General features: G+C 33.4%; 1 protein-coding gene across 1 annotated transcript; it reads right to left on the reverse strand.

Annotated features, from left to right (window-relative positions):
• Positions 1 to 2891: 2891 nt before the first annotated feature.
• LOC108325832 (uncharacterized) lies at positions 2892 to 25598 on the reverse strand. Its single transcript, XM_052875205.1, has 10 exons — positions 25496 to 25598; positions 24802 to 24869; positions 13140 to 13394; positions 12977 to 13076; positions 12758 to 12827; positions 12293 to 12475; positions 12136 to 12196; positions 11681 to 11902; positions 7125 to 7754; positions 2892 to 3941 (listed from the first exon to the last, which is right to left on the reverse strand). Exons 3-8 carry the CDS (start codon positions 13378 to 13380, stop codon positions 11742 to 11744), a joined length of 816 nt encoding a protein of 271 aa, XP_052731165.1. The 5' UTR covers positions 13381 to 13394; positions 24802 to 24869; positions 25496 to 25598; the 3' UTR covers positions 2892 to 3941; positions 7125 to 7754; positions 11681 to 11741.
• Between the last annotated feature and the right edge of the window lie 1060 nt (positions 25599 to 26658).

Raw genomic sequence — 26658 nt, forward strand, 5'->3', positions numbered from 1 at the left:
CCAATAGTAATAATAAATATAGTGAAGGTTGCGTTCCAATGACGGTGGCCAATAATATAAATGTTTGGGCCTATGTTACATGAACATTATCCACTTTTACTTCCTGCATCTCCACAATTTATTTGCGCACCTCCAAAAACTTTTAAAATGATTTTTTTCTATTGAAAAGATTAATCTTTCTGGAACAGATTTCTAAAATTTTCAAAATAAGATTTTTTAAACAAGATTTACGGGATAAACTTTATGGAATTAAATTTTCTAGAATTAAATATATAGAACGAATGAAATATATTATGGAAAAGATTTTTCAAAATAGAATTTCTAAAACATATATAATATTTTTTCAGAATATCCTTACATAAAATATATTTCAGAAAAAATCTTTTCAAAACATTTAGAATACAATTTTCAAAGCTTTCCGAATTAAGTACTTCTTTTCGCATTCTCTTTCTGTTCTTGAGCGTTCTTCCCTTCTTCCCCCTCTTCTTCTTTCTCTGCAGCTTCAGTGGTGTGGTGCTGTACTAAAAAGAGCTTGAGTTTTTATTTTCTATTATTGTGAAGGTACATTTAGCAATTATGAGAGTGAATGAAACAATAGTCACATATTTTTGGAAGAAAAAAAGTCTTTAATTGTGTAAAGTATAATATGTTTTTATTACTGCAAATATACTGCTGAAACTAAAATCATATATGTAAATAAATAAATGAACTGTTTTAAGTAAATTAAACTTTGTCTTTAGCATAAAATTTACAAAGGTTAATATTGGTTCCCTTATTATATATCTCCTTGAATATATCAAACTTATGTGTTATATGTATTCGGTCTTAATAATATGAACTTTCATCATAACGGCATAGTCGCTTATATATAAGTAAAAATAATTTCAGAAGAAATTGTGTATTAAGTTGTTTAATCTAAAACCATGATTAATGTATGATTAGCATAATTATTAATCTAAAAAAATAACCAAGGTAATTAATAAGCTATGTGGATGATGCTCCTTCGGTTAAAAAAATTCATAACTTATATTAAGACGTTTATTAATTATAATATTTATTATCATCTAACGTAATATTTATTATCATCTAGCGCACTTGACTGACTTAAACATCAAAGTGTTTTTTTAGCCTCAACCTCATTTAGATTGAAAAGGACGAATATCTTTGGAATAAAGGAATAAAATCACTTTGTGACCGACTAGAAGGCAACCCAAAAGGAACAAAAAACATCACCCTATAGGTATGCAACACCACCACCATCTGATATCAATAAGTCTAACTATTGGTCTTGAGGACAGTCCAACTGTTGGAATTATAATGTGAAAAGCTCAGTTATGGCATATGTGTGATTCATTCTTCTGAGATGATTATACAAAGCTTGCATAGGTAAGGTTGGTTGCTCTTTATGCAATGTGACAAATTGGTTTCCTAGGTAAAACTTCAATGTAAAAGAACTATAATCTGAAATGTTGGGACCAAGGGTAGCTAACCTGCAGACTCCAAAACTAAGTCAGTCCCAGTAACAGGTAATAAATATATTGGCAAGGTCAATGAATGACCCTGAATTTTGACTTCTAATTCCTTGACCAACCACTCAGGAAATAAGGCATTGTCATTTCCCACCAAAACTTGAAAATTTGGAATTGGCTCAATAGAAAACTTCAAACAATGAGCTATTCGTGGATGCAAAAAATTATCACTCGAGTCACTGTCTAATAAATAACACTTGTACTGTTATGCCATTGACAGACCCCTGAAATTTCATTGTACTCAAAGTAGAGGTTCCTTTTAAAGCATTATAAGATAAATGATGCTCTTGGGACAGATGTAATTCAACGCTATGCTCAAGGTTTGAAGGTTCTGGTGGTAATTCTCCATAATCCTCATCTTGTAAATGGAGAAGTAAATATTGTTTGTTGGGGGCACCGATGGCTTGGAGAAAATTTTTTATCACACGTATAGTAAAGGCCTTTTTCTCTCTTAAGTTGCATCTTTGTTAGGCTTATTCTCTCAATATTGGTATTTCTGATGGTGGTGGTGGATGGAGCTATAGTAGGATTAAGAAGGAGGGGATTACATGTAAACTAGTGGATTTAATGGTTTGGCTTATAGGTAGACTAGTGTTTGTGGCTTGTGTTTTGGCTGTTGGGTAGAGTTGATAATGTTTGGGTTTGGAAAGGTATTTCTCTTCATATGGCCAAGGAAACAGAGCGAATCAAAGTTGAGGGCGATTGAGCAATCACATCCCTTCAAATATCCCGTTTTAAGCCTTCGATAAAACAATCTAATAAAGCTTCAGTGGTGATACCTTGCACATGATTAGCCAGTGGTGCAATGAATTAAACATAATAATCATGCACAAAAGTTGTTTGTGTTAATTTAAACAGATGAGACTGGGAACACTCTAAGGGAGAGGCACCAAACTCCAATTCTAAGGCTCGAGTAAACGCAACCCATGAATGAAATGAATCATGACGAGTCATCATTTAATACCAAGGAACCACATCCTTGTCCAAATGTATGGCAACAATAGTTAATGATGATCGTCCGGAGTATTGTAATACAAAAAAAATTGCTCTGCCTGTAAGATCCATTGCAAGACATCGAACCCATCAAAGGAAAGAAAATTAAGCTTACATTACACACATGAAATGGTGGGAAAGGGTTTGCGGATTTATGCTACAACATTGTATCAACGACAGACTCCAGGGTCTCAAATCTAGTGTCATGTTCTCTATCCCATGTCTCCGTTACTTTTAGGATTCTCTTTACATCAAGAGTCAGTTCTTTAAGGTGAGTATTCTCAAGCATGACAATGAAAACAACAATCTAACAATACCAATGTACTAGGAAATTTTCAACCACACCAAAAAGGAATTAATAAGTGAGGATAAAAGAAACTTCTCTCAGTGGTATTAAAATTTAATGCTCATAAAACAGAAGTGTTATGAGCCATTTAATAGCTGTACAGAGCAAATGATGTAAGAAAAACAAAGTGACCCAACCGAAAGAGAAAGCAAAACAGAAATCAATTCCCCCTCTTTTGCTTAACTAAAAGAATACAAAGACTAGACCTTTAGACCAATAAAAATCCTCCATCCTAGAGTTAGTTATTTTGTTTCTTGTACCCCTCCTTAATCACTGATTAGTGGGATTTGTTGTCAAGTGTCTTTGGTGAGTTGTATCTTCAATTGACCTTTCTGTTCCCGCTACACTTGTTACACAGTTTGAGTTCTAACATAATTGCATATCTCAATGCAGAAATTTCCAAAATTTATGTGAATGGAATTTGAAATTCGTCCATTAAAAAAAAAACTAATTATTCTGGACATAAATGGGTTGTTAGCTGATGTAGTTTCTCCTCCTCCGGAAGATCACGAGGCTGATATAATTGAAGGAAAGACAAGTAAGAATTGTTTTGTTCTTTGTTTTTATGAATCTGGTTTATTCTTATGCTAATTTTGATTAGGTTTGAATTTGATTTTAGTATTCAAGAGACCTTTTATCTTGATTTTCTAAAGTTTCGATTTCGAAAATTTTGAAATCGGCATACCTTTTGCATAAAGAGTATTCCAGTCTTGAAGACCATATGTCAACTTCAAAATTTTCGAAGCAAAACTTCAGAATATCAAGATAAAATGGTCTCTTGAATACTGAAATCAAATTCAAACCTAGTCAAAATTAGCATAAAAATACACTGAATTCATAAAAACAAAAAGAAACTACATCAGCTAACAATCCATTTATATCTAAAATAATTAGTCTTTTCTTCAAAAGACGAATTTCAATTCCATTCACATAAATTTGTAAATTTCTGCACTGAGATCTAGAATTACGTCAGTAGCAGCCAGTCTTTTCTTCATCTTTTTTTCTTCGGCTTCCTCAGTTTTCTCAGTACTCACGGTATTTCCTTTGAGATCCATTCTGCTATTTTTCTCTTACTAGGCAACAATAATATTATTAAAATAAGTTACTAGAAATTTACAGAGAAAAATACAAATCATTCCAAACCACAATTAGTATTGTTATTTTTACAGTTCCCTCTCTTTTATATCAATGGCTTTATGAATGTTCAGAAAATTACTTTTTTTTTCTAAGATCCATATTCAGGAAACATGAAACAGATCAACAAAAGAATCAACATGAACCAACATTAGCAAAACAGATAAAAATGCTAATCAAGAACAGATAAAAACAAACAAACAAAGTTTGTTGTTATTAGATATTGTTACTGTTTCACATGCAAGAGTATAAAAGAAGTGATTCAAGAAACATAACATACATCAACATTAGCATTGGATAAAACAGATAAAAGAGAGTGAGTTAAAAGACAGAAATGGAGAACACAACTATCGGAACAGAATAAGGTCTAGAAAGATTCTTGTGCTTCTTTCTTTACACCATGCACGCTGCTAGCTCAGGAAAGCATAATCATCCCATATAAATTGAAGAAATGTCACCAACTGTGACTATTCAATAACCTGGAGAACAACCGTCCCGTATAAATTGCTAGCTATTCTTGACTTCCTCTCCACCTTGTCAATAAAGAATTTTGCTTTTTATTTTAGTATTTGTGCTGAAGAATCTGTTGAATACCTAGAAGTTAAACCTTGTTCTAGTAGTGATAGAGTCTTCTAGAAACCCTTGTCGGATTGTGCCGACTTCACCTTTATTTATGAATATATGTTTATAAAAAGGGAGTCTAGGTGGTGAAGAGGGCAAGAAGTTTGTATAGCTAGTCTTGGAGTCGTGAATTCTATTTCTTTTAGACTATAAATGAACTCAATTTGTCATGAGAGGGGAGGACCAAATATCGTTATTGAAATTGTAACTCTGAGAATTTCATTTTACATAACAAAACAAAACTTTCAGAGTCTGAATGATGCATAAATTTGGATAATTGAGCTTAAGTTATTTATATGAATAATTTAGTTGTTTAAGTATTGGTATGATGTGTGGACTATTGTGTTGGATAATTTGCGTCATGATGTGTGGATTGGTGTGTTGGATAATTTGGTTGTTTAAGTATTTGTTATAAATCTTTATGCCATAAATGTTTACATATTCTTAAGTTATCATTAATTTACCCTTTTTTGTTGTTTGTGTCTCCTTTTTGCAATGATTGCTTATATGATGAGTAAATGAAATTACAGGTGATTTTAGTTAAAAGGCTAAGGGTTGTGTTTGAAATCTCATGTTTTGGAGCGATGTACATAGATATAAGGTGTAGTTCCTTGATTTTTTTTATATTATATAAAAGGTTAAGTGACTTATGTATTTTTTTTAAGAAATTTTAAAGATTGAAAGGATTGTAACTACGCCATATTAGTATGCTTGTGTATATTTCTTCCATTCTTATGACCAGGTTTGCTTAATACTTAAATGGTAATGGTTCAATTAGTAATGTAAATCTATAAAATTAAGATTTTACAAAAACTTGTAATAAATATTATATTAATAATTTTTTATAATTAAATGATAATATAAACATTCTTTCTAATGTCAATAAAGGTTATATAAATATTAACTTAAAAACTAGCCTTAATCATATATTTATATATATATATATATATATATATATATATATATATATATATATATATATATATATATATATATATATATATATATATATATATATATTCCTGTAATATTTTACATAATTATAAGTAACGGAACAAATTAAATAATTACATTATTTTAAATTTATAGATTAAATACATATTTTCTTACATTTTTTAATATTACAAATAAATGTTGCAAACAAGTAGAGTTGTAACTATAATACAATTACTAATTATATGATAAGGCTAACTTTAAACATTTCTACTTCTTTAATCTTAATCTTCTTTAATTTTAATCGTAAGCAAAATATTATTCGGAGGGTATGTGATAGCAACTGTTGGGAAAGTTTGGAAACATCGGAATTGATTTATTTTTAAGCAAAGGAAAGGTAGACTCAAGAATTTTTTGTTCAACTCAAGTGATTGCATAAGTTTGGATGAAACGCATATTGACTGATACTTGTACCCTTCTTTGTGCTTAAAATATTTATGAACCGATAACTTCTGTGTACTTAAGTGTGACAAGTGATAAGTTTTGTTATGGCTCAATAAAGGAGGGAGCATGGGTACATGTTTGAATAAATAAATACTCTACTTTAACATGCATCAATTTCACTTCTACCCCTACTAATTAGATTCAAATGTGCATTCTTCTTTTTAGGTCTTGTATCAGAGTTATTCTAACTATCAAGATGAACTAAACCTGCCTTTGCCATCACCTGGTATAGCAAACAAAACCCAATCCCACGTTTATATTACCTATTGTAAGCTCACACATAAAATCAAGCATTCCAAATACCAGTCAATCAACAAATACAACACAATATGCATAGATGTAAATCAGTTTCACAGTCAGAACTTTGCTTTACAACTCAGAGATGACTTTAGAAATACTAAAGCGCCTCATTCCCACTAAGCATCAATTCATACCACAACCAATTGTAATAAACAAAAATACTTAATATGATAGATTCAATGCAACAACGTCACGTATTGAAAAGAAGCAAATTATAAATTATCTACATCTCACTTACTTACTTCACTCCTTTATCATTTACTAAAATTGACATACGCATTCCAGACTAAATTAGCACATATTGCATCCAATACTGGGCAGAATCGTAGCATTAGATAACACACCAATTACAACACCATATAACACACCACAATCGTATCGACAATTGTCAAACTATAAAAATGTAGCTAATCAAAGTGTGAAATAACAATCTCACCATATCACAACAATTACCAGCACACTCAAAACAGAGCAACAAGTTCCCATCAGGTCATATAGTCAGATAATTATCACAATCAAGTTTGAAATACCCTTGAATGTAATCAACCATCAAGAAATTGATAAGGCATCATGAACACAGTCAAGGTAGCATGGCATTTCAATTTTCCCTTTAGTATAAAAAAGAAATGTAAAATAGAGCAGCCATATTGCATTCAAAATAGCGTGTCACGTTCACATATTCAAAAGACCCAACAAGAACATGTTCCATCATTCACACACATTCAACAGTAAAACAATCACAGTTTTACATTAACTTCCCATACCTGTTTTCGGCCTTGCAACCACCGTTGCGCTTTCCATTTCGCACTCTGAAGTCTTTGCTATCTTCTCCAACCTCCATCCCCTGCTTCTAAACTCTTAGCTCTCTAACCACATTACTCGTGCTCCTTCCCCCTTTACAGCCTCTTGAACTCAACCTCGAAACCTCCGAAGAGTTTCAGTAACCCCTTCATTCCTCCCCTCTCCTCTCCTAAAAAACTGCACTAAATTAAAAATTAATTGGCTTGAACTGAACTTAAAAATAGTTCCGATGAACTGAACTATATTTTACTCTATTAAACTATACTAAACTAAACATCTCTAAATTGCACTTAACTATAGTATAAACTGAACTGAACTATAGTTTTGGAAAAAAAATCTAAAACAGACACTGACAGAACAAAATAAATAATCACTGTAAGTTCAAATCTGTCCCATGTGTTGGTACCTAAAACCAAGAAGCAGTTTTATGAACACAAGGCCTGATAACATCCTTCCTTATACGATAAACAACATTCAGAAAGTGTAAACACAATACACTGCTTGGTTTCTGAAAGAGCCTGCAATGGTTGCAGAGCCAAAAGCATATGCAGGGTTCATTGACCCACCAGAGAATGGACCTGCCGCCAAGACACCTGCACCAGCCACAAAGCCATGTTATGAGTGAATGGCTATATTTTAGGGATGGTAATTATTCTAAATGTTATTGTATGCTGAATAGTAAGGAGGTCTTATTGGATATAAATGCCTACCTCTGCTCTTCTATATATAGGAACTTACTAGCAGAATGTTGTGTGAAAGTTATACCTTGATTAATATAATATGATATTGATCAAATTATAAATATATGTTATACCTTGTTTATAATGTCTTTCCTAATTGAAAGAGCACTATAATCCTGAATGAAATTATTGACATATGAGAAATGCACAAAAGAGGGAGGGAGAGAAGTGCATGAAAATTTTGTTAATAGACGATGTCAAATACTCAGAACATTTGCATCCCTGTGGTCTAACATCACTAACGACTAAACCACTCAGAATTTACAGTCTGAAACTTTCCTATTCATGAACTAAATTCCAAATAAAAATAGCAAAGAGTGTCCGCAAGCAACAATATCTACAACCAGATGAAATTTTGAAAAACAAACTGAGGTTATGATTGATGACTAAACTATCAATAACTTACGTTCAAAAAACTTTACCCCTCATGAAATTCCAAATAGAAATAAGAAAAAAGAGTGCACAAGCTATACCTAGACAAGATCAAATTTTGAAACATAAACCGATTTTGTCAGTAATGTCTAAACTACCCAGAATTTATACTCTGAAACTTTTCCGTTCCTGAAACAAACTCTTAACAAAAATAAGAAAAAAGAGTCCACAAGCTACAGCTCCAGCAACAAAATCAAATTATGAAACATAAATTGATGTTATCACTGATGACTGAACTACCCAGAATTTCATGTCCCATTTTGTGCCTAGTGTGCATTAGTGTATGGCTTCTAGAGAATTGACATTGGAACAAAATTAACAGTTTCAGAGCAAGGGAAACAAACGAAAAGACAGCATGGTGAGAGTGAGATAAACATAATCGCATGTGAATGTGATGAGAGGATGGCATTCAGGTTGGTTAGCTTCAGAAGTTGGGTCTCACTCCATTTGGGCTGGGCCTGGGCTGTTGATGTTATTTTTCTCAGGTAATTTATAGATAATGGACATTATTTCCTTGTTAAAAGGGTGATACTCAATTATCGTCATAATAAAAATTAACCTGATATAATTAGACATAGAGGTATCAAACAGTACTATAAAGGATGCCTTCTTCTTGTTATAGGTCATCATTAAATAGAACTTCTGTTTGTCTTTGAGTTGCTTCCTATTATCCCGTCATCATTATTAATTATTGTACGCCCACAGATTTTAATAAAAAATTTGCCCTAGATAGCTATAAGTTCTGAAATTTAATGGACATGCTTGCACTTGGGCAACTGGGGAAGGATGAAAGATATGCTCCACTATATCAGCTTCTTATGATTTTTCTAAACCAGAGGCTAGATACATACTTAGACTATCATGCTGCCAATTTCACATAGTTGAAAAGCTATGATAAACACAGTTCATAAGTTATTAATATTTATCAATAGTGTGTAGTGCTGTGTTCCCTTAATTTACTATGACAATTATTTGATGTTTTAGGTCTTCTACACCAAGAACGCATTTCCAAAATAAGGCGGGTCTCATGGGTGGATCTTAGCTAGGACGGTTCTTGCCCAATTCCAAAGAAACTTATTAGGTGAACACTACAGGTAAAATTATATTGGGCTTCTATGTTTCTATTTGTGTTCTTCCTAGCATCATTGAATGTTACAACGTTCTGTTCAGACCAATGATGACGATGTAGAACTATGGGTGGTTAAAGCCATAACTTCAAGTTAATTGACTGTAAAATGGACCAAATGAAAGTAATAATTGTTACCTCAAATTCTGGTCTCTCTGCATCCCACCCTTACTCTACTCTGGGGATTTTTTTTATTCAGCATCATAAATATTCTCCTCATTTTCAAACATCCTAAGACGATTTTTCTATCCCACACCCTCGGATCTAGTGATCTCGCATGCAGAATCGATTTTTGTTAGGCTCGGGTGAAATCAAGAAAAAAAAAAACTATATTGATTTCTAGATCAGGATTTATGCAGAACACACCTTAGTAACACTTGCAGCGGTTCACTAATTTTCTGTCAAATTTTTGTCTGTTTTGGGGTTTATGTTGCGTTCTCCAACAACACCAACAGATCTATGTTGGTGTCGTGCTCAGTTCTGCGAGTCCTTTGAGTTTTCCTCATCACCCTCTTCTATCTCTTTGCCATCTCACTGCTCTTGCATTTCCTGTATCTCGTTATTTTGGATAGTTGGCCCTAACTTTAATTCCAACAAATCTTTTTCTAGCATCCAACCAATTCCATCCAAATAGTTGAGGCATTTTAAAAAGACCTTTGAAACCCTTAACAGCGCTCAACATGGGTCTCTTTTTACTGTGTATATCCAACTCTATAAAGGGTTTAAGAATCATTCTTTCAAATCGAGATGTGTCAAATTTTACAAAGATAAACATATTTTCATCCATTAACCATACACCGAGGTTTTCTATTTATTAAGAAAGACAATTTAAGATTAACAATGTTTCAAATACTGAGGTAGCAAAAAGGGACCTCTATCCCAGGTCGACAATGTTTCAACATATGCAACACAATCCAACTCTTTGTGGCACATTAAGATGCACGGAGTGTGTCGAGGTATGGAGGATCAAGCACACCAAACTATTGAAGAAGGAACAAACCCTTCTCAAAGAGCATGTTGAGAACCAACCAATTTGTTCCTAGGATCTGGAAATTGCTTAGAGTCTTGGTTAAATTAAAATTTTGGAAGTTGAATTAGGCATGGCTAGCAACGCTATAAAGGCAATGGAGAAAAATAGAAAGGAGTTTAAGGACCTTGTGGAAAGTCTTAAGCTAGAGCTGAAGAAGGCCAAGAAAGAAATAAGGTTGGGGCAAACTTAAACACACAATGCATTGGCTTCACCGCCCAAGCTTTGGAGGGATATGTCATGGGCATTAAGAAAGTTATTCGGCAAGCTTCATGCTTTGCTCTTAGCCTAGATACTTCAAAGTTTAACATAAATAAAGATGTAATTAATGAAAACTTAGTTGATGACTAAGTTTCTTAAACTAGTTATTTCTATGCTTTTGCTTGAACTTATCATTTATGTGATATTTGGACTTATATATATATATATATATATATATATATATATATATATATATATATATATATATATATATATATATATATATATATGTGTGTGTGTGTGTGTGTGTATGAGGTTTTCGTATTCAAACTCTTATGTAATTCAATATTTACTATGTTTCATCTTAAAGTTTCATCTTAATATAGGGCATTTGTTGAACTCCCTTGGTTGAAATGGATTATTTATTTTGAAATACAAAATAAAATATATATTTTAAATTATATTTCAGATTTTAAAATACAAAAATTATATTTTGAAAATTTTAAAATACAAAATAAAAAAAACATGTACAAATTATGAAAAATTATGGGATATAGGCTGAAATTGTGCAAGTGCAGCTAAAACCTCTCTATCAATCTATAACAGAATGAGATAAGTTTGTTTTGTACTTTAAAATAATCAAAAAGAAATCACTTAAAAAATTTCACTTTCCAAATAACAGAAAAGCAATCCAAACTAAATAAAGCTGTCTTTTAAAGAAAAGTATATAAATCATAATATGTTTGAACAGTCGATAAATTCCAATAGTATTTTCCAAAAGGACATCTCAGTCACTATACATGAAAAAAACAACGTTCAAATTCCATGATAACTAAAGTTTTGTAACACGTGTAATCTAAATCAAAACCTTCATCAATGTTCAAATCAAAACAGCAAAACTGTTTGAGGACAAAAAACATGACCTTTCTGTCTTATTTTCTGTTTAAACCAATCCAGTGCCCAGGATATCTTCCAAATACACTTCAGACATACCTTCATTTTTGCTTTCTTCAACCAGGATCTCTTCCAAAGACATCTCAGACGTAAAAAAAGTTTAATCCTTCCGATATTCAAGAATATATCTACTACTGCGTGTGATCCGACCACTATTTTCATTACTAATGGTTTGGCCAAATGGGTGTTCCTTAACATACTTTCTCATATCTTCAGCTTTTGTCAAGCCTTCTAGAAATGCTCTCAGTTCTCCTCCTTCAGCTGTCATGAATTATAGGACACTAAATGTCAAGATTATTGTGTGTCAACAAATGACTCTTTTAAAATATAAAATATCAGAAAAAATTGACTTAACATTCTCCTACCATATTACAAAACTATACTGTTTTTCCTTTCTATCATTTCAGGACAAAGACTCAAGCAAGAAGTTACTTAGATAAAATATGTGTTCATTACTCAAATGTATACAAGTAGATCACATGAAAGATTTTTACCTAAAGAGTTGTCGTTTTTATTATGATAATTGAATGTAGGAGGGTAAACTGAGGTGGTTCGCTGAATAAACAATAAAAAATTTAAAACAGAAGGTTAGAAAATGTAGTAATTAGGTTATATAAAATGCTGAGAAGTTGTAGAGTTAAAATTGTTTACCGGATTCAACCTTCCCCTATAAGGACAAACATCCAACATCAGAGTATTTGATTCATTGTAATACAATTTATTCCAGGGAAGATTAGGATCATCCTTCTGCCATAGTTTCCTCAAATCCTTCGAATAGACAACACTCTTCTTTCCCTGCTCATAAATCCAGAATTGAGTGCAATAAGAACCATCCTGTATATCAGAAACCAAGAAAATGCAGAATCAGAAGTGCAAAAAATAAGAGTGAAAAGGAATCAGTAGGTAGATTGTGGCCGTTGTCATCAATTTCATGAAGATTGTAGTTTCTATAGCAGAGTTATGAGTTAATGCAAATCCTCCATTGTTAATTTCTAACATGATTTTTTCAAACCTTTCATCTCTAAATTATTGTTTTTAAGAGTTCACTTGAGTTCACTAAAATGAAATAAAAGATGAACAAAGACCGACAGTGAACAGTTTTCACCAAATACTTACCCAACAGAAAACCAATTTGTTTTTGAAGAAGGGTGGAATCAAATAGTCAATATCCCGACCAACAAATTTCCTGTGATAATAAGCAACATAAATTTTTGTGCTAAAAGCTAATTGCTAACCACAAAACATCCAAAAACAAGAGCACAGTTCAGAATTCTATCAGAAAAAGAAATGAATACACAAAAATAGAAAATTAGACAAAGGTAGTTAGAAGAGTACTCCAATCTCGAAGACCACAAGCCAACCTCAAAATTTTTGAAGCAAAACTTCAAAAAATCCAGATAGAAAGGCCTCTTAAATACTGAAATCAAATTCAAATCTAATCAAAATTAACATAAGAATAATCTGGTTTTATAAAAACAAAGAACAAAATAATTCTTACTTGCCCTTCCTTCGATTGTTACATCAGCCTCGTGATCCTCCGGAGGAGGAGAAACCACGTCAGCTAACAAGCCGTTTATGTCCAAAATAATCAATCTTTTTCTCAATGGACGAATTTCGACTCCATTGACATAAATTTTGCAACTTTCAGAACTGAGATCTGCAGTTACGTCAGTAGCAGACATAGTCTTTTCTCCATCTTTTTTTTCTTCGGCTTCCACAGTATTTCCTCTGGGATCCATTCTCCTATTTTTCTCTTACAAAACATTGGCAACAATAATATTATTAAAATAAGTTACTAGAAAATTTACACAGAAAAATACAAATCATTCCAAACCACAATTAGTATTGTTGTTCTTACAGTTCTCTCTTTTATATCAATGGCTTTGTGAATGTTCAGAAAATCACTTTTCTTTTTTCTAAGACCCATATTCAGGAAACATGAAACAGATCAACAGAAGTATCAACATGCATCAATATTAGCAAAACAGATAAAAACAAACAAACAAAAAGAGTTTCTTGTTATTAGATATTGTCACTGTTTCATATACAAGAACACATGCAAGAGTATAAAAGAAGAGATTCAAGAAACATAACATACATCAACATTAGCATTGGATAAAACAGATATAAGGGAGAGAGCTAAAAGACAGAAATGGAGAACACACTTATTGGAACAGAATAAGGTCTAGAAAGAATCTTGTGCTTCTTTCTTCACACCATGCACGCTGCTAGATACACTGACACATGAAATGAGGGAGGGCCTGTTCAGTTTTACTTTTTAACGTAAGCTGAGGAAAGTGTAACCGTATGTTGCATATCCGAGTGGGAAACGTAACCAGAACGAACCCTCACACACTCTCACTAGCACAGAACAATGAACAATAGATAATGGATGAATGAATCTCCTTTATTGATAGAAATATCTGAATCAAAGAAAGCAAACAATAATTGGGAGCATAACTTCCTTGAGTCACTTGGGAGCATAACTTCCTTTACAAAACTCAATAATCAAAAGCGTGCCCTTCACCATAGGGTTTAGGCTTTATTTATATTAAATATTTCCCTAGAATATAATTCTATTTGCTATAATTAACTTATACTGAATAATAGAATATAATTCTATTTACTATAATTAACTTATACTGAATAATGGAATATAACTCTAATTACTGTAATTAACTTGTATTGAATATTTCTTTAGATATAGCTTTGATTACTATAATTATCTTGTATTGTATTGAATATCTCTTGCCTATCCTAACTGTTGTCCTAGTTAAGATAGTCACTCTTCAACCGATTGGCTACGGTCTTCCCCTCTCCCCATTGCTCTGCTTGAGAACTCACCGCCTTCGGTCGTTCGGCTCGACTCCTTACCATCATCCACCGTTCAACTTGGTCTTCCTCCTTCCACTTTTCGGTCTTCTCCTTCTCCCCTATACCTTCCAACCCCTAACACCGTCCCATATAAATTGAAGAAATGTCACCATTTGTGATTGTTCAATAAACTAGAGAACAACCGTCCCATATAAATTGCTAGCTATTCTTGACTTCCTCTCCACCTTGTCAATAAAGAATTTTGTTTTTTGTTTTAGTATTGAGCTAAAGAATTTGTTGAACACCTAGAAGTTGAACCTTGTTCTAGTAGTGATAGAGTCTTCTAGAAACCATTGCCAGATTGTGCCGACTTCACCTTTATTTATGAATATATGTTTAAATACCTTAATGTTCTATTTCCTTTTGTTGAAATGTATTATGTTTAATACCACTGTTGTGTGTGTGTGTGAACTTAACTTTAACGGTTGGGATTGTTTTCCACCTACCACGGTACTCTATTTATAGAGTACAAAAACATTGTAATAAATCCATCAATGAATAAAATGTCTTAACTCTAAGTAGCTCTTTAAATGGTATCGAGAGCTAGACCCAGACTATTTTCCGCAGTCGCAACCCTCCTCGCCATCAACTTTCACCCTTCTTCCGGTGAAGTCAAGGGTTAGGTTCGCCTTGAGAAGCATGACCCAACCCTGGTGCTTGCCGCCCCATTAGCCTCCGCATGCGCCGCTTCACTCCGCAAGTCTCGGGCTATGTGTTGTGTTGTGACAATCACTTGAGAAAGAAGTTCTAGATATTTTGAGACCCTACAAAACTTGTTTTGCTTTTTGGAAAGAGGCACAAGATATTTTTGCTAATGATATACAATGCCTTTTGATGCAACTGAGAGAGTAACTTCTCTCAAACAAGTCAATCACAATATAGAGGAGTTAAAGACTTTCTTTGAAGCTAATTCATTAAAATGTATCAACAAAAGACTTGACAAACATTACATGGTTCAAACATTACATGGTTCTAATTCTGAGAGAGAAGTTTGCACTCGGATTTTGATCATGTACGTAATCAAGTTTTAGCATGTGATCAAATCCCGTTAATGGATAATTTAGTTGTGTACCAAGGTTGGTAAAAGATAGGAATTCAACTAATGTTAGAGACTTCAACAATGGTAAAGCCTCAAGGGAGAGGAAAATGTAGAAGTAATTGAGGAGGTTGTGGTAGTCGGAGTGGGCGTTTGGAATGCTCATACTATAAGAAAATTGGCCATACCCAAGAGAGATGGTTTAAATCTGTGCAGGTGTCTAAATCTGATAATTTAGAATCTAGAATCTCCAATGAAGAGTACCAAGATTTTTTAAGGTACAAATCTGAAAGATCTACTGATCTTGATCAATCGTCCTCAACTGCATGCATCTCTCAAACTGTAGAAAGTCAAACTTCAGGGATACTTGATTTAGGTGCCTCAGATCATCTGTCTGGTAACCTACCTTCATTTTACTTCTTCTCAGAAAATTCCTCATTTAATTACAGTTGCTAATGGATCCAAAGTGGCATCTCAAGGAATTGGCAAAGTTTCCTTGTCTCCATCACTAAATTTAATTTTGTTCTGTATATTCCTTATTCTCCCTATAATTTAATCTTGTTGAAATGTAATGTATTTTAGAGTGGGCCTTTTAGAGTGGGCTTTTTTAGGAGCCTTCTGTTTTTCTTTTTTATGTTGATCTACTATCCCTTAAATAGGGTAGTATGGGTGTTAGGGTTAAGTGGACAGTAATAATTAAAATTTCAGTTTTCTCTCCCAACTCTTTAAGTAATCTCTTTGAGTCAATTGACTCGTTCATTAAATTGACTTTGAGTCCTAATTCATTTGTCATAAAGGAACATGGAACAAGTCGTCTTATTGGAGGACGTGTCATGAGGACTTTATTTCCTAAAGCCTAGCTCCTATGTTTCCTATCTTTCAACTTTATCTCCAAAACTTTTGCATGATCGTTTAGGTCACCCAATTTGCATGATTGTGAGTCTTGTCAGTTAGGAAAACATGTTTAGACATTTGAGACACGATGTAATTTGGGGACCTTGTTGTGTTACTTCTTTTGGTTTTAACTATTTTGTAACCTTTATTGATGAGTTCTCTCGATGTACTTGGGTTTATCAAATGAAAGAGAGATCTGAACTTTTAGACATATGTATGTCCTCTTTTAACGAATTTCTAAACCAATTTGGAAAGACAATTAAAATTCTCGGGAGTGATAATGCCAAAGAATATTTTTCTTGTAAGCTTTCATCTGTTTTATCTTCCAAAGGAATCTTATATCAGTTAATGCATCTTAATACTCCACAACAAAATGATATAGCTGAGAGAAAGAATAGACATCTCATTGAAACTGCACGTTCCTTGATGTTAAATACTAATGTTCCTATTCATCACTGGGAGATGCAGTCCTCACTACATGTTTTTTGATAAATAGGATGCCTTCTTCTTCTCTTGACAATAAGATTCCTCACTCTATAATTTTTCCATACGATCCTTTAATCATGTCTCTCCTCGTGTTTTAGGGGGTACCTTTTTTGTTCATAATGTCTCTCCAGGTCTAGATAAACTTTCTCCAAAGGCTATTAAGTGTGTCTTTTTGGGATATTCTCGTCTTCGGAAAGGGCATAAATGTTATTCTCCCTCAAGAAAAAGGTACTATATGTCTGTTGATGTCACATTTTTTGAGGATACACCCTTCTTCTCATCCTCTAAGCAAGATTCTTCATCTGTTAAAGAGATGCTTCCAATACCATCATGTGATCCCTTAGTTATTCCTGCCTCTCCACCAGATACCCAGACCATGGATCCTTCATCCTCCTCGTCCTCTCTTGACTCAAATCAAGCTTGGCCTATTACTCTTCGAAAAGGAATTCGATCTACTCGTAATCCATATCATGTTTATATTTTTTTGAGTTACCATCATTTGTCTCCTACATATTTCTCTTTTGTATCCTCCTTTCTAATATCAAAGTTCCTAATAATGTTCATGAGGCACTTCATCACCCTGGATGGCGACAAGCCATGATTGATGAAATGCAGGCACTTGGGAACCTGTACCTCTTCCTCTTCGTAAGAAACCTGTGGGCTGTAGATGGGTATATGCTATTAAAGTTGGTCCAACTAGTGCAATTGATGGTCTTAAAGCTTGTCTAGTAATGAAGGGTTATACTCAAGTTTATGGTCTTGACTATTGTGATACTTTTTCTCCTGTGGCCAGAATCAGTATTGTTCGTCTTTTTCTTACCATGGTTGCCATTCATCAGTGGTCCCTTCACCAATTGGACATTAAAAATGCCTTTCTTCATGGTGATCTAGAAGAGGACATATACATGGAGCAACCTCCTGGATTGAGTCGTGTTGCTCAGGGAGAGTCTAAGTTAGTTTGTAAATTAGAGTGTTCACACTACGGCTTGAAACGATCACCTCGAGCTTGGTTTGGTAAATTTAGCCGTGTTGTGCAACAATTCGGATTGAGACGACGTGAAGCAGATCATTCAGTGTTTTACGAGCATTCTACTCCTGACAAATGTGTTTATCTCATGGTTTATGTTGATGATATTGTGATTATAGGAAATTATGTTGCTAGAATTGCTCAATTAAAGAATTATTTGTTCAACCACTTCCAAACCAAAGACCTAGGTCGTCTGAAATACTTTCTTGGTATTGAAGTGATAGAATCAAAAAAAGGAGTCATCACTTCACAAAGAAAATATGCCCTTGATATTTTGGAGGTATGAGAAATAGAGAAGATTGGGAGAAAATATCCCCTTGTGTGTTTAGCATACACATAGGGTAGTTTATTTATATTGTAAGATATGGGCCAATGCCCTAAATACAGAATAGACAAAGCCCAAATAACAGAAACACACATCTTAACATCTAACAGGAGGAAACAAACCTGAAAGATTGCAAGCCCATTGATAATCCTATGGACTCAAATCAAAAATTAATGAAACCACGGTGAACCTTTCTCCGACCCAGAAAGATACAGAAGGTTGGTTAGGAAGCTAATCTATCTTATCATAAGAAGACTCGATCTTTCTTATCCGGTGGGAGTTGTGAGCCAATTTATGCAAAATCCACACATATTAAAATGTACTTAAATACAATTACATCATTCTTTAAAACTTTAAAAAAATTATGGAATAAAATACAACTTTATAAATAACCCAGTATAGATTTCCCATCTCTTAAGCCTATACACAGACAAGCAAACAAACAAGTATGGGTGAACTATTGAAATAATACAAAACATATACCACTTTAAAATATATTAAGTTAAAGCATTATAATTAATCGAGAATAGTTTCCTCATATTTAACAATATCAATCACCACAATTATCATTAACTAAATACATTAGTCTTTAAAACTAGTTATCCTAATGATTATGGAAATACAACTTAGTTAAACAAGCATAGCCCATCAATATAGCAAGAATCTCATCTTAATTATATACTCTGATGGACTCTCATTGCATATTTGAACATCTAAGCATATCGAAAGCATTTAGATACTATATATACGCTCAACTATCGTAAACCAACCACCAAAACACAATAGAAAACTTACTAATATTTAAAGAATCGATTTTCCAAATTATAATCAGTTTCTCACATAATGCTGAAACAGCGTCTTAATGCCAGCTTAAATCATTTAAACTAATAACTCTTCACCATCAAGAACTAGTGGTAACTGTCTCTACACATACTTATCTATTAGTGATTATTCCCAAAACTTAATTCAAATTACTCTTTTTCTTGATAAATTTATTTTAGATTCTATTATTCTACTATAGCATTATAATCTAATTATTATTTAATAAGCATAAGAAAAACACCATTGTTTGAATTAATATTCTTGAATGAAATAATTTCAATCATTCATATGTCAGTCACATTAAATTAATTCTACGGAATTATTACAAGTTACCTATTCTCTAATTCAAATATCCTTTAATTAAGGTTCTATCTTGGATTTATTTTACCTTATTAATATTCATGCATTACATTGAAATCCAAGTCCATTTTAGAACTTACTTATATCTCAAACCCCTTTAAATTTCTAATATACCTATTATATTTCTAAAATTCACGTCTCAGACCAATTTCAAGTTACCATGACTTTCACCTATCTAACCAAAAACACCATAACTATTTATAACCAAATGATTACCTACTTTAATTTACCATTTAATTAACTCAATATAGCAACTTAATAACAATATTTAATTATCTACCAAATTTAAACCTAAAACACAAATATGAACCAACTCTACTTTTTCTTCCATTTCATGTTTAATAATTAAGCATTTTACTTACAATAACAATACAATCCCATGGCTCCACCATTAGACTATATAACATTGCAATCCATGTAAGAATTATGATTTACGTATATGCCATATGACCTTTCCTTCTTTTTCAATTCTTATCTATAAAAAAAAAAAAAAAAACTACAACCAAATGTCCAACATATTCCCCACCACTATACCCCTTTACGTAAGATCATTTTCCATTCTAATGCCTAATAAAATCCTCCATTTCCATTCCTATTGTTTATTGCCAAACCAACTCTTTCATGGCATCTCTCATTTAGTTCACGCCTAAACATTACAATCTAAGTCTTTTCCCATTTAAACAAAATACTATATACTAATATCCAATTTTAAAAACGAATCAAATCCCTACATAAAATACCATGGGTTTAATGTCAAACACCCATGTGGCAGTTAAATTAGCCTATAGTTCAAAGTAGGACATCAGGCTAAGTAAAACTGTTTTTTTATTACTTCATAGACCACAAGCAAAGCATCACTGAATTTCTACCAGACCTTAAAATTTCGACATGCATTTTGATTAATTACATTAAACCCCCAACAATTAACTCGTGCAGATTCAACATGTTACTGGTCACTATTAACAACACCTTATTCTACACTCATAGACCTTATTTAATTCATATAAAATTTTATTCAACTTAAAACCCACTCCAAAAACAATCCTAATTATAAACCATTAACCCACTCCCTTTAATTCTGGATTAGCATGCACCGAGACCCAATCCTTTTTAACATGAAGCTGTAATCAATTACAAATAGAGTAAAATAGATCAAACACAATGTATACTGTTCTACCAGGTTATCGGACATGTACAGTATAACCCAATTTTAATTCAAAGCATTACAACCCATGCATTCACTTCTTGTTACTGATCATGATAATAAGGTGCCAGATTTTCTAAACATTTCCAACCATCCTAACACTTCATATCATGTAGCATACTATTCCAGTAGTCCTATGATTCAAGTCTGCAAACTAAATACGAATTCAAGGATACTACACCTAAGCTTTTTAAATCTTAAGGCCATCATTTCACTAGTTTATATTCATACCACAACATTTAGTATTTCACAGTTTAACCCTGTCTCTGTACCTGACCAGTCTCTAGAGTGATAACATGCAACTCACGTCAACATCAACAAAGTAAAACAGCTTTCATACCATACACATATCATCTGACTCATAGTTAAATTAAATACTCATAAGTAAACGCACATTCCATACCAAACAGAAACAATACTTCCTTTAATTTATGTATAATTAGGAAAAACAGAACTTCATCAATTATGCAGATCGGGTAAAAGGTTTCTTACAATTTAGAGGTACATATTAGCACCTCATTATGTAGAGAAATCACCTCATATAATACTCTAATCAATCAGAATGACATTTTAACACTAGACACACATATAATGTTTAGAACAACACCAATTTCACGAGTAATGAATCAAAAGGATAATATCAAGCATACGAATAACACAATAAATAAGTTCATTCGGTTTATCATAAATTTTTCAGACTCACAATATTTAAACCACCAAGTTCCAACTAGCTCAAACAGACTTAGAACATGTTATCATTAAAATATTTTATTGCATCAACCTCCAAGTGTCAGAAATCATCGAAAGTACAGAAAACAATTCAATCTTCATACAATTATAAATAAAGGTGAGCTCCTCACATACATACAATTCATCAGAATATTAGTAAGTAATAATGAAACCCTAAAGTTTCAAAATTAAACTAAACTTCTATTCACAAACCACACGGTACAAGGAATAAAAGCAGTTTTGTTCCCCATACCTGTTCTTGCCTTTTCCCCCACTGCTACACAATCCAGAGCTTATCTTGTATCCGTGACCCTCTCTTCCTCCCTTTCCATTCCCTCTTTCCCTAAAACTATATAAAAGAGTCGCAGGGCTCCCGTGAACAAAAGAGACCTCCGCTTTTTCGCCCTTTCTCACATTTAAATTTGGGTTTCACGGCCCAACTCAAACTAAACAAAAAATAAAAATAAAAGCTAGGGAGACACTGCTGTGCATAAGGATCGAACACTGGTCCCCTCCCTCTGGGAACAATAATTAGAACACCCACACTTATTTCAATTTAAACTATTCTATTTTGCCTACTTTCTTATTTTCACATTTTAAATTTTAACTTAACTAACTATTATTTTATTTTATTTTTCACGCAATATTTACCCGCACTATACAAATAAGCAATACAATATTTTCAGTATTATTTATTATTGTTATTATTATTTTAAATAGACAAGATTCTTATATTAACTTTATATCCAATAAAGTATATAACAACTAGGATCTTACAAATAAGTTCATGTATTTTTACTAACTAAAACATGATCAAGAGGTTGGGTGAACTTCCCTTAACCGTGTCTAATATGGGTCTCTTTTTACTGTGATTCCCAACTCTATAAATGGTTTAATAATCATTTTCTTTAAATGGATAATGATATTCTGATAACATTTTAACATCTACGCGTCATTTTATGATTGGTCCAAAATTATTCCACAATGAATAATAATAATCATAAACACAAACATGGATCAATCACAGAATGACACATAGATGGTGTTAAAATGTAAAAAAATGTTGTCAAAGTATCATTATCCTTTTCGAATTGAGATAAACGTATTTTCTTCCATTCTAACCATACTCCAAGGTTTTCTCTTTATTGGAAAAGGCCAATAAAGATTAACCATGTCAAATAATGTGGTAGCAAAAAGGGAACACTATCTCATGTCGACCATGTTTCAACATCCACGACACACTCCAACTCTTTGCGGCACATTAACATGTTGCGGGGTGTGTGCCGAGGTATGGCGAATCAAGCTTCCCTATGCCTTATGATGCGTAAATGTTTGATGTTGTTGGGGGCATCAGGATGCCCTCAATCTGCCAAGGTAATGATAATGAGGAGCCTAACCATCCTTTGTCATTTCCAAGATGCCTTGGCAAAAAACAAAGGAGCTGAAAAAAGAAGGTGGAGGAGTTGACTAAGGCCAACACCAAACTATTGGAGAAGGAACAAACCCTTCTCAAAGAGCAGGTTGAGAACCAAGCAATTTCTTCCAAGGTTGTTCAGCGTCTTGGTCAAATTAAGAATTTGGAAGTTGAATTAGGCATGGCTAACAAAGCTATAAAGGCAATGGAGAAAAATAGAGAGGAGGTTAAGGACCTTCAGGAAAGTCTTAGGCTAGAGCTAAAGAAGACCAAGGAAGAAAAGGATAAGGTTCAAACCATTCAGTAGAAACAAGGAAATCCCTTGGCGAGGCAATATCGTGAGCACCTTAAATGTCAACAAAACTCACTTTTAATTCTATACACCTTAAGGGAGAGAGACAAGGAAACAAGACTGACTTTGAGAGAAAGTTAAGCTCCATTTGCAAGAGATATGAAATGAGGCTTTTCTCGAAAACAAATAGATGAGAACAAAGAGGTATTACCATAAATGTGATCAGAAGAGAGTCAATTATTCATGAATTTTGACCTTCCATGAATTGAGAAATGCAGGTTGTAGATGTACTGAGAGATTGAGATGGTTGTGTCAAGCTATTAAACTTTAACCTTAGATAATCTTGGTATTCATCCTCAATGAACTTAGAAGTGGAAGTTTTTCAATCTTTGAATTATTGGCGGTTTTGGAAGGGAAACCATGTAAGAAGTAGCAATTCTCTTGAGTGTGACCCATCCTTTTACAGTATGTGCATTGAGGACGTCCCTGACCTCCTCGTCCTCCTCCTCTAGTGCCACGTCCTCCTCTTCCTCGTGTGGCAACCATGAATGGTCAAAATTTTATCTCTAAGGTGATCAAAATCGGGATGTAGGGCGCAAATGATCAACACCATGTAAAATTTGTCTAATTTCTTCTTGATATCCTTTAATGTGTCCACTTCCAAAAACATCATGAGTTCTTCGACAACAAATTGAGTTTCAGCATGAAGGACACCATATCATGGTCTATCATTTTAAGAGATGCAAGCTTGTTTGTAGTATCATAGAGACGTTAAATATCGTTGGCATAGATGCTTTGAGCTTTCTTCCCAAAAAGAGTGACAAGTTTTGAAAGCCCTTGGAGATATAAGAAGTTTGGGTTCCACTGTTTGTCATAAAAGGGCACATAACAGGACCACATTTCAACGGCAACAGACCATGATAGATAATTATTTCCATTTAACTTCTCGGAGGCAATTGATAGACTCCTAGAGAAAGAAAAAGGACTGCCAGATGCCACCTCTGAAGAAGACGAATCGTACCAGCGAGGAACAAGAAAACCCTAAGGCTTTCTCCACTTGAATGGATTTGGAGGAGAGTGCTTGAATGGATTTGAGAGGATTTGAAGGTAAATTTTGTTGTTGTTTATTTGAGTGAATTTGGAAGTAAGTGAGAATGGATTTGGAAGTAAAGTTTGTGAGAATTAGTGTAGGATTTGATTAATGTGACAAATTAAAAAAATTTCCTTCCAAATCCACTCAAATAAAACAAAAAATTTACCTTTAAATCCTCTCAAATTCATTCAATCACTCTTCTCTAAATCCATTCAAGTGAACAAAGTGTAAAGGTTTAGATGGATAGAACTGTAATGACAGCCGGTGGTGGATAGCCTACAGCGATGGAAGGCCGGCAGACGGTGGCTGCAATGGACAGTGACAGAGAGCGACACCGGCAAGACAAAAACCAGAGCGGGATCAACCCGCTCTAATACCGAGTTAAATATAGTAAAAATTATATGTGAGATTAAATCTCACTTGTGTTAAATACACGTATAGGGTCATCTATTTACAATAGAAGAAATATGGGCTAAACCCAAAATATGAATAAGAAATAATAATAAACTAACTAAAGATAAAGATAAATATATAATATATCTAACAAATTTCAACAAATAAATATCACAGTTTAAATTTCTTAAGAGCAAAAGATGGAAGATACCTACTGGTCTTACATCAGGAAGTTGAAAATGAGTACCAAATATTTCAGCAACATAACCCCGCGATGGACTATCATAGAAAAACGAAAACCTTGAGGTAGTATAGCAATTTTACTTTTAGCCTTCCACATTTAAGTAATGTTTAAGAGTGCTACAATTTTAGAAGCCAATATGAAACACTAAATAAAATATATGGAAAGGTATACTTCTGAAAAGCCAACCATACACGCGAAGCATTAGAGAACAAACATCATAAAAACTTTATTAACCACAATGCCAAAGCAGAAATTAATGCAAGGAATAATTAACAAAAATGCAGACAACAGTTTGTCCTTATAACAGCACCTGTTTTGATCAAAGAAAAGGCAGAGTTGTTTCATGTTAACAAAAAAAAAAATACCAGCACCTGTTTTAATCTCTACACCTCAATGTTAATAGCTATAACATCTTCTACTTGGTTCAGTTTATGTAAGAAAAGGTTCACCAACTAGCAGCTCATGTTTCCTAATAGTAGAAAAGCAAGACTGCACCTTAAGAAAAAATAAATAAAAGCTACAATTTTGTTTTTAACAATTCCACACGTCCATACCTATCTCCATCATGAGTCCAGCAACTTTGCTTGGTCATAATATCATTCCAAAATACATCATGAAAGGAAAGAAATTAAAACTTAGCTTTGAAAAAAACTTAGCTCACTAGATACTGCTGCGCAAGTGGATGAGAGTGCCAAAGTTCTCTGATTCTCTTAAGTTTCCGAACCCCTTCCTTGCTGGTTTAAGCCTCACATTTATCTTGCTTTCTCAGCCTCTCGGATGCACACCAAAACTCTCACGAAAACTCCTCTCTTCCTTGCTGTTTTCTCTTCCCTGTGCTAGCAAACAGCCACAACAACGCTCCAGACAGATCCCAATTATATAATTTCAAAACTGCACATTGGTTCTAACAAAAAAAGCCACAAATAAAGCTAGAATTAGTCCACAATTATATAGTTAATAGAGTATTTTACCAAACATAATAGCTCATCACTCAACATTAAAGGCAACTATGGTTTCAATCCTGTTAACTCAATGAGCATGCATTTGTCACACAATTATACAAATAATTTCACATATCCAGATTTTCATTACTAACTTGAACAGTTTCAGCGATTATCACCAATTGCATCACTTAAGTTTCATGACCAGATTAAACACCAACTTCCCCACAAACTCATACCAACGTAATCTCCCAGTTACATGATATTTTCATTCAATTAAGACGGAAGCATTCACAACAACTAAAGCAATAAACCAATCGTAAAACATCAATAATGCAAGAAGTATTACAATAATTATCATCACTTCAAAATGCACCTAACTGTCACTGCCCACAATAAAATCAATCACCCCACAATAACGCTTGAATCCTCTTCCCGCATCACAACCAATTCACATTTTCAATAATATGCATTTTCCAACCAATCACAGTTTATGCCACAACCTCATTATACCTCGTGAAGATCATCAACAACATACATATATACACCAAGTCAATTACTTACAATACCAAGGTATACAAAATAGCCACCGGAGAACCCACCTTGACTCACTCACCCGTGCCATTCTGTCATCACTCAAGCCAACATAATATGCACACTAAATTTGCCACTAATTAATACAACCCCAAAATAAATAATAGGTCACTGTTTCTCTACCAAGGCCTAAGCCCACACTACAACCATTTATATTTCTATCACTTACCAACAAGGATTGCCCACACACTACATGCAGCGTCATTTTATAACGAAGGAATCAAACCAAACAATAAATGGAAAACTAAACTCTGCAAGTAAAAGCCATGCACTAAAAAAAAAACCTCCA

The sequence above is a fragment of the Vigna angularis genome, chromosome 3 (assembly GCF_016808095.1).
Source record: "Vigna angularis cultivar LongXiaoDou No.4 chromosome 3, ASM1680809v1, whole genome shotgun sequence".
NCBI lineage: Eukaryota > Viridiplantae > Streptophyta > Magnoliopsida > Fabales > Fabaceae > Vigna > Vigna angularis.